This window comes from Amia ocellicauda, chromosome 10 (genome assembly GCF_036373705.1).
Source record: "Amia ocellicauda isolate fAmiCal2 chromosome 10, fAmiCal2.hap1, whole genome shotgun sequence".
Classification (NCBI taxonomy): Eukaryota; Metazoa; Chordata; class Actinopteri; order Amiiformes; family Amiidae; genus Amia; species Amia ocellicauda.
In genome coordinates this window covers 20,812,768-20,825,223 of record NC_089859.1, presented here as the reverse complement: position 1 = coordinate 20,825,223, position 12,456 = coordinate 20,812,768, and the positions used below count along the sequence as shown (strand labels likewise).

At 40.7% G+C, this 12,456-nt stretch overlaps 1 protein-coding gene across 1 annotated transcript in view; it reads left to right on the top strand.

Annotated features, from left to right (window-relative positions):
- The window catches only part of calcr (calcitonin receptor), a 54,825-nt gene that overhangs the window by 30,417 nt on the left and 11,952 nt on the right, over positions 1-12,456 (top strand). Inside the window, exons 6-10 of the mRNA XM_066715478.1 lie at positions 1,739-1,901; positions 2,213-2,323; positions 2,782-2,894; positions 4,258-4,349; positions 8,007-8,133. Coding sequence (XP_066571575.1) covers positions 1,739-1,901; positions 2,213-2,323; positions 2,782-2,894; positions 4,258-4,349; positions 8,007-8,133 — 606 coding nt within the window. The remainder of the gene's footprint in view (positions 1-1,738; positions 1,902-2,212; positions 2,324-2,781; positions 2,895-4,257; positions 4,350-8,006; positions 8,134-12,456) is intronic.

Genomic DNA, 12,456 nt, shown 5'->3' with positions numbered 1-12,456 from the left:
GTAAGTACTAATACTTTACTCTGGAGAGATATTTCATGCTTATAGATTGAATATAAAAATAAATACAAGGCAGTGGTGCGCTACACACTTTCCTTACAATTCTTTCAAAAATATGAATTTCCTTTTGTCTTTCTTTATATTTGTACTGTAAATGCGTACTGCTCATCTCTCTGTGATTCAAAGCTTATCACAGCAATTTGGGAGGCGGCTGTCCCATTAAAATCCACTTTTCTTTTAAAACAAAATGGATCTGCGCTTTAAAATACACTACACTTCTCCACATTGATGCCGACACCTTCGCTGTCTCTTCCCTACCAGTTCCCGTATTCCTGATCTTATCCTTCCTGCAGTACTTTATAATATGTAGTCCAATAATATCCGCCAGTGGGTATCATTTATTGACACATCAAGTGAATATCAAATATGGCAGAAGAGCATTGTCCTTATGCGGTTTGTTTTAAGGAGCATAGCTTTCACACACTGATAATGGGGGTGACTTTCACTGCCCTCTTTCTAGGACACCAATGTAGGTAGTAATTACTGTAATAACTTCATGCTCTCCATGGTAAAGCTGCCCAGTAACCTTGCACTATTACAGTACTTACCTTTGAAATATAAACTCTGGACGGTCTTGATTTGCAAATGGGGAAACGACTCCAAAAATAATAATAATTTAAATACTAATAAACATGATGTTTATCAGCAGAGGAGGGCAATAGGGCTGATCATTTCCCATTTGATTATAAGCTGGAGCCGGAGAAAGCTGTGCTATTTTTAGCTGCAGATTCAAAACCACAGAGAAAAGGAAACATGTTTCTTCCTCCACCACTGCCATCACTCTCGAGATGTCAGTTTGTGTTTGGGTGATCTTTTGGGCTGTTTGTGTGATACCGCTTACAGCCACTACAGAAATGTTTCTTGACGAGCCGCGCTGCGATGGGAGTTGTTGTAGTGCGCGTTATGGGTCGGGCAGCAGTCTCCGGGATACACTTTAAACCAGTACTGCCTCTGCTCTGTCTCTGGGGCTGGTCTCAGTTTTGTTGGGCGTTAAAAAAAAATATTTGTACCAGTTTGACAAACCATTTCAGAACATCACAGGCATATATAATGGCATTTAATATGCCACCGCTCAACCGAGGTGGAGTTGAGAAGGCTGCAGTTGAAAGCTGGTGGAGATAAATGACTGCAACACAGACAGAAACGCGGTCGTAGATAAGGCTACCTCTCAGAGCCGAAACTTCACAGGTTTATTATTTGAATCTCAACGCTGTTAGCAAAGAACAGTGTTTAGGGTCGTCTTTATGGTATTTAAATTTGCCACTCTGGTTGTACAGAGTTGTATAGGTCTTGTATAACAAGGGTTTCCAGGAGGCCAACGTTTGTCGGAGGTCTTGATTTGGGGTGAGGTGGGGAAGGCTGATCGTGGCCTACGTGAAACCCCCCACCTCCCATGCCACGCCAGCCAAACAATCTTACACAAGCTTACATGAAAATGATTGTATCTGACTCCTAAGATTAAGAGATCCTCAGGAGGTGAACAATGCCCCCCACTCCTGCACCACTGTTTTGAAACAGCTGAAGCAACACGTGTCGATATGTGATGCTATCGTTTCAGTGAATTCACTTATTTTGCTCTTCAAGGGCAGAAGGTGCAGCCGCTGGATTCGTCTCCCTGTCTGAGCGTGGATGTGTGTCTCGGGTCCTCCTCGTGGGAGACTGACTACTTCTCTCATTGCAGAGGACAACGCCAAGCTGTACCACAGAGACGTACACAGAACCTATGATAGAGATGGTTGTCACTCCGGTAGTCAACCAAAAAGATGAAGAAAGGCAGAAAATCATTGACGCTCAGTACAAATGCTTCGAGAAAATGTATCGAGATCCGCCCTACAACAAAACAGGTAACGACTATTGTTGTAACGTGAGGTTTTTGTGTAGACTGACTTTGTGTGATGTTGCTTTAGAGGAGAGACTGGTTTGCAAGCTGCGTGCGGTGTGAGCAGTTAATGAAAAATTATGCAGCTGTTGAAATCATAAGGGCAAGACATAATGCTCACACATCAGATGTGCTGAATAAACAAAATCTGTGTTCCTGCGCCTGTGAAAAATTGACAACTGGGCACAATTTGACATGGACCTTTATCACCGTGACTTTGACTCAATCATCCTGAGAACTAGAAAACAATGTGGACTTTTCTCAATTCCCCTCCAGGACCATACTGCAATCGCACCTGGGACGGGTGGCTGTGTTGGGGCGACACCCCCGCGGGGACCTACACCTCCCAGAACTGCCCGCCATATTTTATAGACTTTGACTCCACTGGTGAGACTACTTTTTTACTAGTCTTTTCATGTTTAATGCATGTTGAAAGACAAGGTTTCCACACCCTCACACAATTCGTAAGTCACCTCTTAAGTCACTATGATCTTCATTTACTTTAATAAGACGAGACAGGAAGATGTTTGTATGTCTGTGTTGTTCTCTGTCAATTCTGGATAACCTAAGTTTCCTGGCTTCATTAAAAAGATTAAACAATTGAATTAACACTGAAACTGATATCACACAGGTAATTAAACAGTATATCTCTATGATCATTTAGATAGTTTCAATATTTGACATCTCGGGCTGATTAAACGCCAAATGTACATTCTTTTGTGTAACTGAAATACAAATAAATGGAACAGAAGAGACACATTCTCACCTCCCACTGGTTATGCTGGGAATTTCCGAAAGAAATGTAGGGAATCGTATGAACTTGGACATTGTGTTCATATTTCCAGAAAAGGCCACGAAATACTGCGATGAAGCCGGGCACTGGTTCCGACACCCCGATAACAACAGGACCTGGTCTAACTACACGTTGTGTATAGCGCACACAGAGGGCAAAGCAAAGGTAGGAGTTTCTGTGCAATTGTATCGAGCGGCAATTGCCATGGGGTTCAGCGTCTGGTCTGTCAAGCGCAGCTTTAACTCCAGCGACACAAAGCCAGAGTGCGTCGATGCGATCCCCTGCACCTTGGGAGTGTACCAATCTTATAGTGCGCTGTAGTGTGAGGGAGGTCCGGAACAAACACATTTGGAAGTTACTGGGCGTTTTCTGACTGAGAGGACCCGTCTACTCTTTGACAGAACTTCTAAGGAGATTTAATTTGTTTGTGCGTAGGAACGGACCATGAGGTGGGCAATCTCATGAATCTGAGAGCCTCACTGTCGCGATTTAAGAACCAACCCAATACTACACAGGAGGGAGGTGGTGGTGGTGGTGGTTGGGGGATCATTGTGAAGGTGTGAATTGCCAGTAGTTTAGGAAGATATGAATGGGTGTACTGTTCACCATATTGATCTCATGAAGCTGTACTGGGGAGTGGTCCATCCCATCTTGCTCTGTCAAACTGTGACAGATTGACCGTGATGTCATGACTGGGGGCAGCGGTGATTCAGCAGCACAACAACATGGGCAGAAAGGGAACCGCTTGTTTGGTGACTGCATGATGGGAATGAATTTTCCCGGAGAAAAGTATGCGTGAGGATCAGGGGAAGAGACTAGACCTGAAGTAAGACCGCGAATGCTGTTTCTTACTCCTCAATTTCTGCATTTCTGAGTTCGAGGTTAATCCAGCCTTACTGAAGCACTTCCTGCGTCACACGCTGTGGCCAAAGTAATCAAGAAGCCCACACTTGTAAAATAGACTAGCTGGCATTAATCTGCCGGAGAGTCAGGGTCAAGACTGCGAATTAAAAACATCCACAGTGTGAGAGAGCAGATTCCTCATCAGCCGCCCCTGCCAGCGTTCTCAGCAGAAAGGTCAAAAGCAATTTGACTTGTGCTTAAGACTGCAGAGCATCTTGTACTTTATATTGTGTAGCAAATTGCCTGTGTTTATTTAGAAGCTGGGTTTTATCTGGCAACAGTTGGCCAAGTGCATGGGCTCAGTACCGTGTCTCAGTCTTAATGTCATTGCGTTCCCTCTTCGCTGACGAGGCTCTGCATGGAGGTAGATTAATTGGCTTGTCTGCGCATGTGGCAGAATGTGGAAAGAGATGGAGATTCCTCACTGTTACATTTTAAGAGCAAATCTAGGGTAAAACAACAACACAACTCACAGAAACAAATCCTGTTGACATTGCCCCCAAGAGTGACCTCCGTCCAGCACGTGGGTTCAGCCCTATAGCCCCCGCAGCGCTGTTTTGAATAAATACATGATTGCAATTTCAGAGAAGAATTGAATGTAACATTTCCCTGTTTGTTTCCACAGATGGCACAAATCCTGTACTACATGGCGATTGTGGGTCATACTTTGTCAATAGTGTCACTGTTGATCTCCCTGGTGATATTCTTTTATTTCAAGTAAGTGTGTGTTATTCTATAGCATGTTTGAAATGGCAAATGTCACAGGGAACGCGATTATGCATAAAATGGCATGGCAGCCGTCGACTCCTTTGGAATCTAGAAAAATAAAATAAGACGATTGATTTAATAAAGGTTGATTGTATAATTTGTTATTTGCATTTGAGGACATGGCTCATTATTTAAATCCTAGTTATTTAAGCCTCAGCGCATCAGAAGAGTAAATACTCTCGCTCTGTATGGATTCAATTTCTGCAGTAATGGATGATAAATAACAAAGATGGGAAGTTAACCGTTGTGGTGAATAAGTTGTGACATCAGTACCAAGATGATTTGCATATATTCGGGTGACAAATGTTAATCTGTAGGGACATGGAATAATGATAGTCTTATGGACACATTTGCATGGCTATAGGATACACATGATATCAGGAACAGGAGACACTTCTCCACACAGAGAGGCGTCACAATCTGAACAAACTCCCCAGTGATGTGGTTGAAGAGACAATTTGGGAAAATTCAAAAATAGACTGGACACCCAACGACCACTATGGGGCGAATGGCCTCTCGATTGACACTTTCTTATGTTTTTATATATAGTGGATGTGTGTGTGTATTCCCTGTTTGGACACAGGACTGGTGATGTTGCGTCCCAAACATCCTGAAAGGTTAATTTACCATGTAAAGGGTTTAGTAAAGACCACATCATGTATAAAACACATAAATAATTATCCTTCTGGTGAGAAAGCCCTCCAGATGGCAAGGGTTTGGATCCTCACCAATAGCTGCACCTTTGGGATCGACACCGTGTAAAACAATCCACAGCATGTCTGTGTTCCACCATGATTCTGATTTCTTTTACATTTATCTGACACATAAGGTCAGTGTATTTTACTGCATCAACAACTCTGTCCCCAATTAATTATAATGGGAGACCTGTCATTATATTTGTACCGTATTTGTTGGAATTCAAAATGTTAATCTGTTCAATAAAACAAACAGACTAATACAGCTTCCTCTGGCTCTTCCTCCTCTCAGTATGTCAGAGTCACGTTCGCAGTTTATAGCAGAAATAGATGCTTAATGAGTCAGGCTCTGCCACGTCACATGGGCCTATAGTGGGCGAACAGGTCAGAGATACAGCGCGCACAATGACAGCGTTTATGGGTGCGCAGTGCATGCCAAATCAGTCCCCCTGGCACTTGGCGATAATTGGAAGAGAAATGTGGAAAAACTGGAAAGACTTGCATAAAGGATGTGTGTAGGGCCTGGATTAAGGAGTCGAAGCAAGGGAACGTGTTTTAATAAGCCGTGCTGCTACAATCCCTTGTGTTCCCGTAGGACACTGGCCTGGCTTATCCAACCTTTTTACTTTTGAGGATTTAAATGGAAAATTTCTTCGCTTCTGTCCTGTACACCCAAACGCAAGTCCAAATCCTGCCCCAATGCACACGGCAGCTCAGATGTTAATTATCCTATTTTGTCTCAGGGTTTGTCTTTTGTTGTTTGAACCACACACTGTTTTTTGCTTCTTTCATCTCAGCTTTGTATTTCTCGACGCACGACACCGTTAGGAAGTCCTTTTAAACCACAGCAGAGGTTATGCGTCGGTCTTCTTGCTTTTCATCTGATAAACAAACGACAAGGTGCACTTCAAAGCTAATTGGTTGCGATTTCATCTGAGGGGATTGGTTTTTAAATCTTATTTTCTAAAATCATAAAGCTAATGAAAATAATGCCATGTGAAGCATAATGTTCTGTTCTCTGAAAGCATTTGCAGGTATTTATTTATTAAAAGAAAATCAAAAAACCTTTTAAACAAGATAAACATGTAGCCTACAACTAATATATCTATTTATATTGTTATTTCCCGGTGAGACCTTGTACGTTTTTGTTCTGTTGAAAAGAAAGAAAGAAAATAATTAATCATTATTGTTTTGGAAAATAAATAGGCTTTGTAGGTATATATAGGATTTTCAGAAGCATAAACTGGTATGTTTGTACTGCTCAGAATTTCCTGCCAATTCAGCACCATTATAATGTATAACAAAGCCACAATACAGCTTGTTTTAGTAGCAAGGAAGAAATGTTTACAGATCACACATAATTTCCTGATAAGAGAAGCTGCCCCAGGTGACCCGGTCTAAATGATCTGATCTAAAGTGATAACATTGTCTTTCTTGGATGTTAAACACTTAGAGGACAATTTGACAGAGAAATGCAGTCGCCAGATGTTGATGCTTTAGTAGTTAGAGTAGTGGTTTTAGCCCACTTTAATCAGCCACATATTTTTATATTTATCTGCTCGTTATCCAGGTCTTTGTGTGCAGGTACAGTTATCTTGCCTTTCAGCACACAAACCCAAATGATAAAGTGTAGTTTTTGTATATTATTTCTCTATGGAAAGGATTATGGAATTACAGTCTGCTTCATACATGATATGTTATATCCCCATAACATCGGGGGAGCCTGTGAAAAAGCACCAAGCTGACTTATAAAAACATTCAGGTCAAAAACTGAAAGAGCCGAATGTCAAGCGGACCGTGTTTCATGAGTAGCTGGGTGGTATTTATGGTCTGATCTCTTTTAAACATCAAAGTCTCAATGTTATCGGCTATTCCTTCCAGATGTTGGGTTTGACTGTGAATGGCTGTCGTTTCCCTGTCTTTATGACTGTTACACTGAGCCACGGACGTCAGAGAGGAATGTCCCGATTCTCTGAGTGCGTTGAGGACAGAGGACGTGATCGAGACACGTTACCTGCACAGGTGTTTGAGAAATGGAGCTGAGATGAGGTTCTTTGTAACAGCCTTCGTGAATAAGAGTTCAGCTCTCTCCCAGCAATCAAAACCTTGTCTCTCACGGGCTGATTGGCTCTCCAGGTCATGTGATGCTGGCAGGGACGTCCAGATATTTTCATTTTGTTTGATACTCTTTTTTTCCTTCCTAGTTTTTAGTTCTGTCCATTTAATGTTAGTTTTTAAGTTTTGAATTTGTCTCCAATAAGTAACCCCTTTTCTTGTGTCTATGGGTCTGTCAATCAGGAGTTCAGAGCTGGCAGTGAATGTAATGCTCTTAATTTTGGTAGGTCTTCAAGATTGCACGTATTGTATGAGAATCAAATTAAGTTGATAAAAGCCAGACAATTATGATATTTGGTTTAGGCATCACAGACATGATTGTTTTTATATAGAATGACGCGGTTCTTTAGGGTTTCATTTGTTTGTTTAATTATGTTCTAAACTAGTTTATTAATGCAGCACAAACACTTTATTTTAAAACTCGTAAAGTTGACAAGCATCCCAACTCATTCTGCCAGCAATCAAATTAAGTACAGGAATTGGGACAAATGGAATAAAACATTTACTTTTCATTGAAACATTTACACCCTGTAATGTATATAACTGGGTTGTTGGTTTTTCTTCGTTTTGAAAATGTAGTGATCATCAGACTCGGATATTTAATTGTTATTAAGTAATTATCCGTTTGCCAATGACAATAGAAAGCTGTGTTATCATGTCATCTATGTATATTAAGGTGCCAGCAAGATCAAATAATGATTAACATTGAGCATATCTGAGGCATATGTACATGTTTTTGTCTGTACTGCCAAGTGCATAATGTCAGTGTAAAAACAACTGTGTTATTTTGTTCCAGGAGCCTCAGCTGCCAAAGGATAACCCTCCACAAGAACCTGTTCTGCTCATACTTGTTTAACTCCGTGTTTACGATTGTAAACCTCATCAGCGTCACCAGCAAACCCTCACTCCTGCAGTCCATTCCTGTGAGTACGTTGGAAACCGTCTGCTCCATTGGCCGCCCATTAAAAGCCACTGCCTTCCTTTATAGATGTTAGTAGCAAAAGAGCATTTATAAAAAGTGTGACTTAAACACTATTGCTATGTACAAATACAAAATATTCACCTTCTCCCTCGGCCTCCCGGGAGCAGGCTTGTGCTGATGACATGAAATAGAGAATGTTTCATATTTTGCCCCCGGTCCATGTATTTTCTTTTTCTTTCATTATTCACATCTTCCCCCCCAGCAATGTTTATTACCAAGTACAAGCGCACACCATTTCTATTTGTGTACAATCTTGTGTCTGAGTGACTAGGAGGTCCAGTCAATGTGTTTGGGAGTCTAGGATTTGTTATTGGGATTCAAGGGAATGCACAATATTTACCGTCTCATTTACCGTCTCCACTAGCACACTGTTTTAGTTCTCAGTTGTAGTTGTGTTACCTGAGATACTTGCTGACGTTCCACATAAACTTCAACCTGTTTTATCAAAAATATAAAGATGACACACTGGGCTTCTGACCAGGAACTACGGAGTTGTTTGTCCCAAGCAGAACATCAGATTCGCTGGCCTGCATATCCTCCGCAGACACCAAGAGCTGTCTGTTGATGGTTACATTATTTTTTTTACTGATCTTGGCAGACGCCCTCATCCAGGGTTATTTACAGTTCAGGGCAGTGTTTCACATCATCACCCCCCGCACAACCGTCTTGCCCATCTGTCGGTGGTGACTGAAGCCCTGGCAGGTGTTGTGCGCCTGTTCTTACAGCTCTTGAACGCAGTGCTTGGTGGCGTGGTCGTGATTCAGCCGTTCTGTACACGTGGAAAGCTTTCCTGCTTATTCCCCGTGCCCTTTAACCCTCCAGCTTAATCTCCGTCCGGTCTGGAACTGAACTAGGAAAATGCCTTCTGTATTGTAACCCACCCTGGGATGTATAAAAATCTGTACGAGGGAAGATCCGTAGATTTTATCTGGTGAATACATGTATTATTTCCTTCGTTTTCACATTTTAGTTTAAATCCATTATAGGTAAAGAGATTGAGATTTAATTGGGTGTTCGGTTTGTTTTGTATTGTCTATGTTTTCAACAGTTTATCTCACACAGGCTTATAATCATTTAATGTGGAACATAGTATCTGTTAATATAATATACACACTCTTCGCCTTCAGTTTCTCAAAAAACAGTATTCATTACAGTATTTGCATTTTTCCTCTCATTTATTTTACATTTTTAAACCCATTCTGGAAACCCATTTTCCTTGGCAGACATGACAGACAGCCCTGAGTTGGGTTCACCGACTGCAGATCTGGGTTCCTTTGAATCGAGTCAAAGGCTTAAATACCGAGGCATAAATCTGTCTGCCATGTTACTGTGTCTCAATGTTTTCTTTGGAGTTATTCTCATTCGACACACTTTCCCTTGGGCTGGTTGACTTGACAGTTTTAGTACTTATTTAAATAAGATAACTCCAGGACATTTTTCAAAGTAAGATAGAGATACAGATATAGATTAAGGTACTATAGTTAGAATTTAAAAAAATATATTGTTTAAAGAAGAGGTTTAAAAAAGGAAGGTGAATGTGTGTGGGATGTGGAGTTCAGAGAGATATGAGAGTCCCAGAGAAATGTCACAATTTCCCAAAGGTGACTATATATATATTTAAGTTATATACACAAATAGAAAGTCTAAATCCTCCCCAGCTCCCCCACCATGATCCCCAGTTTTAGGATTCAAACTCCAGAAAGAGTCTTCACTTCTCCTTTATCAGGAACATCCATCAAAGCATATTTAACTCTCGCCAAATGGGAGAGGGAATTGGTGTGTTTAACGTACCGAAGAGAATGAGAATGAAGAGACATTTGCTGGGCAGAGTTATGCTTTAATCTGGGAAGTGGATTAAGATAGGAAAGACAAACGTCGCACTTTTTTGTATATTACATGACTTAACAATTTGAAAGTGAAATGCAAAATGAATCGTATCGCTTCACAAATCTGTGATAGTTCAAACAAACAAACAAACAACCTACGCCGTGTCGTGTTATGGATCTTCTGAGATGCGTAACCTAATCCACGATGAGAATTTTGACGAGAATTTTGTTGACCTCCAGAACTGATCGGTCAATAACTTGCAGAACAGACCAGATTATAGATTGATCCTCAAAATGGTGGTACATCGTCGGTGTTCCCAGTAACCGAGCTCCGTCCCTGTGGATTTGTGCGAAGTGTAGCACAGGCACTGCAGTAAAACCCTGCTGTGGGTCCTGGACAGGGGAGGGAAATGACCCATGAACAGTGGAGCTGCAGATTGGTGTGATATGAAATTAGCCGTGTATGTCATCTCAATTTGTAATGCTAGTTAATATCTCTGTATTTAAGCATCCCTTGAAGGCTCACAGTGATCTGCTTTTTCCTTATACTGCTGAAGTCATCTTTATCTCTGTAATATTCTAATTTCTCCCCTGCTATTATAAAATAGGCAATTTTAGATAAATTAGATTTGGAAATAGTAATATATTATTCCTTAGGACAAAAGGACTCTGGGAATATATAGCCTTATAGCCCAGAACTAAAATGCATAAAGACATTTTTTACCTTCTCCACAACTTCCAAGTGAAAAAGTTATTCTAGACATTTGTAGAAAATGTGTTCAAAATAAAACTGAAATAGCTTGGCTGGATAAGTGTCCATCCCCCTTGTAATACCAATCCTAAATTAGCTCAGGTGTGAGCAGTAGCCTTCAAAATCACAAAATATTGATATAGATATAGATATAGATATATATATATATAAGATATTCCACTTGTTTCGATGCACATCATCTATTTTCCGGGCCACACCAGCAAAGCTTCTGATTTTATCATATAGATGTATCTTTACATAAAGATGATGTGGTTTTATATATATATATATATATATATATATATATATATATATATATATATATATATGCATTTCAGAAGCTTCTGTATTTTTATGTACTGTAATGTGTTCTGCTTTTTCCAAGACAGATACATTAGCTCTTCAAACAATCATCCTCCTGCTCATGCCAGTTTGTCTTTGGCAATGTACGCGCCGTGGCCCCACTCCCGGTATTGTCTGCCAAACCAGGAACAAAAAATTACAAACCAAACTATAATGCTACAAACTACACTGAGGAAAGCGGGGATGCTTTCATTAATGCGGACCGTTGCCTTAGTAATTTAGCGTGGCTGTGCATGGTGAGCAAATCCGCTTTTAGGGCACAGCATTCGGAATTTATATCAGGTCACTTGGCCTTTTTTAAATAGGATTATTACATGATAAAGTGTTTACCCCGACGCTGAAACATGCTTTTTTCCACCTGCCATTTCCTCTGTATAACCACAGGGAGCAACACAAGCCTATCGAAAGCCAGCATGTGGTCGTACTCCTCCTTTGTATCTGAAACTCAGCGCAGCTTTTGTCATCCATAGTTATTAATTATTATTATTATTATTATTATTATTATTATTATTATTATTATTATTATTATTATTATTATTATTATTATTAGTTATTAATCACAGAGTAACTGATGGATTGAAACAGTCCCTAACTTTTAGAAAAGGAAGGTGATCTTTGTCTCTCTGTCTCTCTCTCTCTCTCTCTCTCTCTCTCTCTTTAGAACTAAGGTGTAATATTTGGGACTCCAAGGTATTACAGCTGAACAGCTTAATGTGTCACAGTTGGCACTTAAGAGTCCCAATTCCAAGCTAACCAGAAGTGTCACTGATTTGATGCGCAGTGGACGTCTGAGATGCTCAGGGTCTGTCAGTCAGGACTCTGGGGTCAGCACTAGGGTGCTGGGGTCGGTGTGGGAGGACATTATCAGCCGCCTGCAGGGGTGTCTTACAATACATACTTGGCGGCTTCAACTGGAGCTGGCAGAATTGATTTTAGCAGTTTGTCACGGATCGAGTCAGGGATGTCTGGTACTATGAGTAGAGTTGAATCCAGAAGCACCTAATTTTTGGCGCACATGCGGTGTCATTTCCTGCCCCTTATGATGAATCGGTTTTCACTTTTGACGTGGTTTTATTGCGGATTTATCATATTATTATGAACATAAGAAAGTGTATAAATGATAGGAGGCCATTCGCCCCATCTTGCTCGTTTGGTGTCCATTAATAACTAAGTGATTCAAGGATCCTATCCAGTCTATTTTTGAATTTTCCCAAATTGTTTCTTCAACCACATCGCTGGGGAGTTTGTTCAGATTGTGACGCCTCTCTGTGTGAAGAAGTGTCTCCTGTTTTCTGTCTTGAATGTCTTGAAGCCCAATTTCCAT